This window comes from Camponotus floridanus, unplaced genomic scaffold (genome assembly GCF_003227725.1).
Source record: "Camponotus floridanus strain SB8 unplaced genomic scaffold, Cflo_v7.5 scaffold75, whole genome shotgun sequence".
In the NCBI taxonomy this organism is placed as follows: domain Eukaryota; kingdom Metazoa; phylum Arthropoda; class Insecta; order Hymenoptera; family Formicidae; genus Camponotus; species Camponotus floridanus.
The window spans coordinates 75564-82436 of record NW_020229844.1 but is presented as its reverse complement, the minus strand read 5'-3'; the positions used below and the strand labels follow the sequence as shown (position 1 = coordinate 82436).

Sequence of the window (6873 nt, the reverse complement as noted above, 5' to 3'; positions counted from 1 at the left end):
GTGTGAGTTTGTGTGCATCGAGATCGGAATGGAACATCCCGAGGCGAGCGAATGGAGCGGCCTGTGGGACAGCCGGTGAACGGTGAGTTGATTTGATTTATCATATTTGCGTGATAATTCGCGCTCATTCGACGCTTATACAGCATCGCGATGTCCCGAATTACGTTCGGGCAAATCGGCGCCGCATCATAATTCGATGCGACGCGATGAAATTTAAGTAAAGTCGATCGCGTGAAGATGGTTAGGCTAGAGGCAATTTGAAGTTTACTTTGTATACGCGCGCGCAGGGCTTGCGCAGTTTATCTTGTAGAGATGCCAACTATCAAACGATATAATTTTCGATCTAACCTAATCTAACCTTTCAATGTTTTCAGGAAATCAATCATGAATCTTATGAATTCAATATTCGTCAATGAAACTTTTTATTTTTCATGAATTCATGAGACGCTAGGGAAAAAGATTCATGATCGATTCCCAGATGTCGAATGTAAACACGAGCATATGCTGCATGGATTTTACCATGCTTTTAAAAATAATATTTATAATTATTAGTATAATACATTTTATTACATAGTATATTAATCTGCGTGGATTTTACCAAGCTTTTAAAAATAATATTTATAATTATTAGCGTAACACATTTTATTACATAGTATATTAATCGTATTAAATGTGCGACGTAACAGTGTACAATTTTACATATTTTAATGCGGAGCATATAATATAATTGGTTAGATTAAATTAAATTAATCAAAACAAGCTGCTCTGATGATGTGTTTAACATAATAGTATTCATTTGACGAATGTGTAGCTATTGAAGTTAAATGATATTTGTGGACATATTTTTAAAGTAATCATGAGTCTCGTATCTCATTTATATTACATGAAACTAAACTACAAAATATTTATATATTATATTATTTATGTATTCCACATTAATATTATTCATTACAAGTACTTTATTACTTTTCTTATATCTTGATCGTATTTAATCACATTATTTTATCGATGAAGCTTTTCATATACCGCAGACGATGTGCATGGAATTCTACGCAGGTAATATATGGCACAAAAATAATATATTTATATTTATATTTTATTTATATTTATTTGCATTAATATTGTTTTATTTATTTATATCTGAATTAAATTATTTTTGACCGGGTTTGCTACGCATGCGCGTGATGTCCATCTCTGCCATACTGGTAACAGCATCTCGTTAAAATCGCGGATCATAATACAAGATCTGTGATCTTATTAAACTAAATACTAATTACTTGCAAGTGTTGACATCGTCAAAAATATACGTTATAAATATAAGTTATACGCATAACATAGCGATTATAGTGACAAAGATATTTGTCGATTTCACGTTTATAACCTTACTTAACCTTAAAAACTGTGGAAGGGAATTCGAGAACAGACAGCGTATTCTCTAAGTGAAATAACACGATGTCTTTGCGTTTATGTAAGATTTTATCTCTCAATCAATGCTCTTTATATTTCCTTTAACGATCAATCACTCAATAACATTATTGCGCATATAATGGTGCAGTTATAATTTCTGCCAATTTGATTAATTTGTTTCGTACAACTGGCAATAGTAAACTTAGAAAATAAAGTAATATTTATTATTATAAGAATGCAACGTAGAGCAAGCATATTTACATGATTTTAGATTCATTCCTGAGAAGAATACGGAAAACACACAGTAGAAAATTTAGTACAGTTGTGGAAGTAAAGGATGAGCAAGCAAGTCAAGTATGCTCATTTCGCACAGCTGAAAACAATCCAATTAATCATAATACAGATCACATCGCTAGATTATATACAGTACCAATAGATATTCAACGACAAATTTTTCAAAATGGTGGTTTACCTGGAAAATTTATGAAACAAGTCACTACTTTTCAAGAGTGCTCGATAATGGTCAGGCAACCTGCAATTGAGATTATATCTTACCTTAATCAAGTCGACTATACAAGGCCTGTCAATAAATATGTGTTATGTATCCTTTGAAAAACATGTAGAAATAAAGAATCGTATCATAACTTTTTTATGTTGTAAAATTAGGGAGTAGCTCTATTTTTTTTTCTTATAATTTCAGTGATTATATCAGTTTTATAGATTTATATATTAAAAGAATCGTTCTGTTAAAAAATATTTTGTGCCTAACATGAAAAAAAAAAAATCCTTAATAATATGATAAATAGATGGAAAGTTTGGAGTAGGAAAAAGTCTTACATTATGTCACATTTTGCACTATGCTTTTGCACAAAAATATGTGCTTGTTCACATATATTGGGGTACGTTATTGTTACATATAAATGTTATTGTTCACTGCGGTGCAATTATAATTACTGTTTATTCTTTAGCTGCGCATTGGTTTAAAGACATGAAGGAAGTTGCGACTTCAGTGTTGTCCCCAGGCTGCATGGATCTACCAATCGATGCAGGATTGTGGTTGAAACATTTCAAATTTCAAAATTCAAAGTTACTTTCGGAATTGGATGTACGTGTATTTGAGGTATTATTTTATCAGCTGTACTTATTATATATTTGTTTTACAGTTAAAAGTATCGAAAGATTATGTATGGAATCAACGTGAAATGACTTCACAAGGTACATCTATCTTGGAACTTGTAGAATTCGGCATGAATCGCATCAAATACGCTTGTGGTGTAATAGATGCACTTATAAAAGAATTGAAACTCGCTAGTATAGCAGGAAAGTGTAAGACGATGGTTGTAATAGATGGATTCAATGCATTTACATCGAGTCACACGCGCATCCGTAACGATAATAAAGTGATGGTTCTGCCTAAACAAGTATCATTGGCGATACCGTTTTTCGATATTACGAAAAATGATTGGTGTAATGGTGCAATTGTAGTGACAGTAGACCAAACAGCAAATAAAGTATGTACAATAAGAATGCATTCAATAATTATGTTTTTTTATTTGAAATTAAATTAGACATGCAAATTTAATAGGTTTGAAAAATATTGAAATAAAAATTCAGATTTAGATTCTACATCTAAAATAATACAGGTTAAAATTTTTATTTTTAGGACAGGCGAGAATCTCATCTTCCTAGATATTTGCTTGGCAAAGAAGGTTTCGAACATTTAGATCCTTTCATACCAGTTTTAATTGAAGACTACAATATTGCAGAATTTGATAGTATGATAGAATATTATAAGGATCGTAAATGGATCAGGAACATTACCTCTAGTGGTCAGAGAGAATTGGAATTAATCACTAATAGAAATCCATTTGTTTTAATGGACCAATGTAAATTTTTATAAAGGTAATTGCTCGAGTATAAATATAATTATAACAAAGCTTTCGAAGTTTTTAGCATTTTTTATTTTTACTAAAATTAGAAAACATTTCCAATCTTATTTTAGATTCTATTAGGAATAATTGGAAAATTTTTAATCTAAAGATGTCATTTTTTTTGTTATAGTTTATTAACATACAATTAATAATGTATTTTTTTTAGAATACATAATAATACACAATCACCACAAAAGTACTTATTTTAACATATTTTTAAGATATAAAGAATAGTTTATGCATTAATATATATAAAGCAAATAAATGTATACATAATATATTGGTCTCAAATTCTCCAAAATAAAATTACTCAATATATAAGTGCATAACTTTGACAACACAAATGACAAAAAATATTAAGCTCGACAAATTTTAAGTTTTTCAAAATAAAATTATGATAATTCTTAATTTAAATATAAAATAAATTTAACATAAAGTGCAGTATTAATGAATAATAGATTAGTAACAAATTATCATCAACTATTGATTATGTTAATTACTTCTGCCAGTTGTTAGTGTATGTACTATCATTAACTAAAATTTTAGCCTTGTCTTTTTTAATTATTGCGTTCTGGATGTAATACATCTAACGCCTTGCCAATGTCACCATCTTTTGAAACAAGCAGATGAGTAAGCCATCCACCTTCATTAGTGAATCCCATTGCCATCATTGCTGTTACAGCTTGTTGAATCTTGAGATTTGGATGATAGAATTCATTTTTTACTTCTTTAGGTAAGGATGGATAGATGTGCTGTTTTGTTTCCGTTTTCTCGGGTTCTTCCACAGTTGCTGCTGGTGCGGATGGCGTAATCTGTATAATAAAATATTCTGAACACGTGATATATATACAATAGATAATATATATTATTTTCCACTGTTCTTTCAGATATATATACATAATTCAATGTTTCTATTATTATTTTTTGTAAAGTGTACCTGTTTTGGTGTAGTCTCAGTCGAAGAGGAAGATGTGGAAGAAGTAGAAGCTGTACGACTGATATTAGCATTCTCATTCTGTACTATTGTCCATTCTTCGGCTTCTGCCGCTTGTTCCGTAGCACAAGCTGCTGTTGGTTCCTTCTGTGTTGGTGTCGCATCGTTCGAAAGAGTAGCTTGCTCACTTGTGGTATTTGGGGTTTCACTGTTCAATTTCTTTCCTTCACCTGGGAACTTTTTAGCGGAATCCTCCGATGTAGACTGACTATTCTCAGGTGTTTGTGTATTAACTTTTGCCTCGGCGGGCTTATTCTTGGCGGAATCTTTATCAGTCATTACAGTGACATTGATGCCGAGCGGATCCAAAAATTGCGAGATATTGGAAAGATTGTCCTCAACTATTTTTAACAATTGCGAGAAACTGTGCCTAGTCGCCTCTTGTGAGTCTTCTGTTGCCTCGGTAGCAGCCTCAGCGGACGGGTCCCTGTGCTGCTCCTTGGATCGCTTCTGCTCATGATTCTCGTCTGATGGAGCAGCACACATGTCTATTACAAAATCCGCCAATGAATTTACAACACATGGATCAAAATGGCCAACTTTACCGCTTGTCGCGCTGAATGGACAGCCACTTCGCTTGCCGTTCCTGTGCGCCCACTTGCGCTCGTCATCCTTATTGTGTTGTGTCTTTTTTACGAATTTCCGCATGTGATGAAAAAGTCGGCGACCCTCACGACTCGACCAATCGATGGGTTCCGTCATACGAACCAAATAGTGATCGTGATGATTGCCAATCATCATGCATTCACTGCATAAGTCATAATCTGCACATTGCATGCACTTGAAGCGGAAACCATGTATGGGTTTCTCACATACATCGCATATTACACCAGGATGTATTGTTTTTTCTATATTTATCAAGTCTGGCTGCTCTTCATTGCGATGGATTTTAATGTATAGTTTAAAGTAATTTTTAGAATAATTGCTTTTAGCCATTTCGTGCAGTGCGATCTCTAATTCTTCATTAGTTGATATTGTTATGTATTCGTCCTCCTCATCTAAATGCAACAAATGATTTAACAAATGATTTAAACAATACATGTAGCATTTTAATTCTTATTTAATGTACAAGAAAACAATCTTATGTGAATTTGTAATGTATATTAATCCTTTGCAGATACGTATCTGGAGACAGTAGCTGAAACACATTGAAATTCAGACAATCTATCCACAAAGGATTAATTATAACAACTTTCTCTTACTATTTATTAAGTATATATGATCCATATACTAAAAAAGAAAAAGAATTGATATTATTTAAAGTAAATTATTTAAAATATTGTAAAATTCTAGTTTAAATAATTTCCTGATCATTTATTTGAAGCTACAACTTATGTTACGAAATATTTTCTACTTCAGCTTTCTAAAAGTTGTCATTTGAAACGTATACAGAGATAAAAAAGATAATTGCTGTGAATCAGCTCTTGCTTATCTTTCTTTCGCGAGAAGTCATTGATAAATACGATATGTCAACAGCTGGCGTCAGTAAATTTTGTTTTGTTGCATGATATTAAAACGAAAGACAATAGTTACCTTTCCATGTAACGGTGAAATTTTTTCCTCGCAGGTTTTGGAAAATGCTTTGCAATTTTTCGCGCAGATATACAAAATTCATCGCGACGTCAGCGTCGATGCCGAATCTGCGCGTTTCTAATGGAGGAAAACGTTTCCCTTCCTCCATCAGATAGGCTTTGTAGCTGAACGTGGCCATCGTAGTCGTCGTTTCTCGTCTTGTCACTGCGTTTACGTCGGAATCACTAAACGTCAAATTTCTGCCGAGAAGGCGATTGCGAAATAACGAGGTGTTATACACTTGTTGCCCACGATGCGTCGTCGTCGAAGTTTAGTCGCCGTTTATGAGATGAGACGAACGCAGCTTGCTTATATATCGTGATCGATAACTCACTTATCGTTCACCATGTCGACGCGTCGCGCCATCATAGTCATTTCCGGTACCTCGCGTATTTTATATTATTTTTGATTCTTACGTCATTATTTCTCGCTGTTTCTCCGACTTTATTTGACAACGAGGTCGAAACGATGCTAATGAGAGAGATTTTGTTTTAATACACGACGATTCCAGGACGAAAGAGCGATTTACTCCTTAAGAATTTAAACGGAGGAAGTCTACAGGCGCGGCGCCATTTTTGAATGAGATTGCCTATTTTGACAGGTAATCACGTGGCCGTATCGCGTATGTGATGATTCACGATGCGGTGATAGTATCGTTTTGAACGTTTCTGCGATGTAGTTGCATCATAAAGCAATGTACACGATTTCTAAAAGTTGATTGCACAACTAAAGTTTAATGTCTTTTATAAATTATTATTTATAAAAAATCGCGGAAATATTTCCTGCGATTTAAATAAATGCATATTTCGGAAAAATAGCCCATATATAATTATATATATACAAATATATATATTTGTATGTATAATATATTTATACTATATATTTATATCATGTTATATATTTTATAATTTAATCATGAACTTTATTTTCTTCCAATGTTTTATTGTTGTTAAAGTTTTTTAATATTTT

General features: G+C 32.7%; 2 protein-coding genes across 5 annotated transcripts; one reads left to right on the top strand and one right to left on the bottom strand.

Annotated features, from left to right (window-relative positions):
* The first annotated feature begins 1192 nt into the window (after positions 1-1192).
* Positions 1193-5548, top strand: LOC105248989 (28S ribosomal protein S29, mitochondrial). Of its 3 annotated transcripts, none has more exons than XM_025414044.1 (7): positions 1193-1468; positions 1679-2008; positions 2214-2306; positions 2376-2512; positions 2571-2918; positions 3071-3309; positions 5450-5548. In XM_025414044.1, the coding sequence occupies exons 1-6, from the start codon at positions 1453-1455 to the stop codon at positions 3305-3307; spliced, it is 1161 nt and encodes a 386-aa protein (XP_025269829.1). In that variant the 5' UTR covers positions 1193-1452; the 3' UTR covers positions 3308-3309; positions 5450-5548. The 3 variants fall into 3 exon arrangements, with proteins under 3 accessions (XP_025269829.1, XP_025269830.1, XP_011252415.1); XM_025414045.1 differs by lacking the exon at positions 5450-5548 and adding an exon at positions 3505-3529; XM_011254113.2 differs by lacking the exon at positions 5450-5548 and having other exon boundaries at positions 3071-3342.
* On the bottom strand, positions 3759-6230 carry LOC105248991 (sequestosome-1). Of its 2 annotated transcripts, XM_011254116.3 has the most exons (4): positions 5866-6230; positions 4878-5330; positions 4276-4799; positions 3759-4150 (listed from the first exon to the last, which is right to left on the bottom strand). In XM_011254116.3, exons 1-4 carry the CDS (start codon positions 6041-6043, stop codon positions 3896-3898), a joined length of 1410 nt encoding a protein of 469 aa, XP_011252418.1. In that variant the 5' UTR covers positions 6044-6230; the 3' UTR covers positions 3759-3895. The 2 variants fall into 2 exon arrangements, with proteins under 2 accessions (XP_011252418.1, XP_011252416.1); XM_011254114.3 differs by having other exon boundaries at positions 4276-5330.
* Between the last annotated feature and the right edge of the window lie 643 nt (positions 6231-6873).

Coding starts and splice junctions, on each gene's coding strand:
- LOC105248991 (XM_011254114.3), bottom strand. CDS start 6,043: ATGGCCACGTTCAGCTACAAAGCCTATCTGATGGAGGAAGGGAAACGT. Junction 5,331..5,865: donor TTTCACCGTTACATGGAAAG/GTAACTATTGTC, acceptor TGTTGCATTTAG/ATGAGGAGGACGAATACATA. Junction 4,151..4,275: donor CTGAGACTACACCAAAACAG/GTACACTTTACA, acceptor TTTATTATACAG/ATTACGCCATCCGCACCAGC.
- LOC105248989 (XM_025414044.1), top strand. Junction 2,513..2,570: donor AGTTACTTTCGGAATTGGAT/GTACGTGTATTT, acceptor TTTGTTTTACAG/TTAAAAGTATCGAAAGATTA. Junction 2,919..3,070: donor TAGACCAAACAGCAAATAAA/GTATGTACAATA, acceptor TTTTATTTTTAG/GACAGGCGAGAATCTCATCT.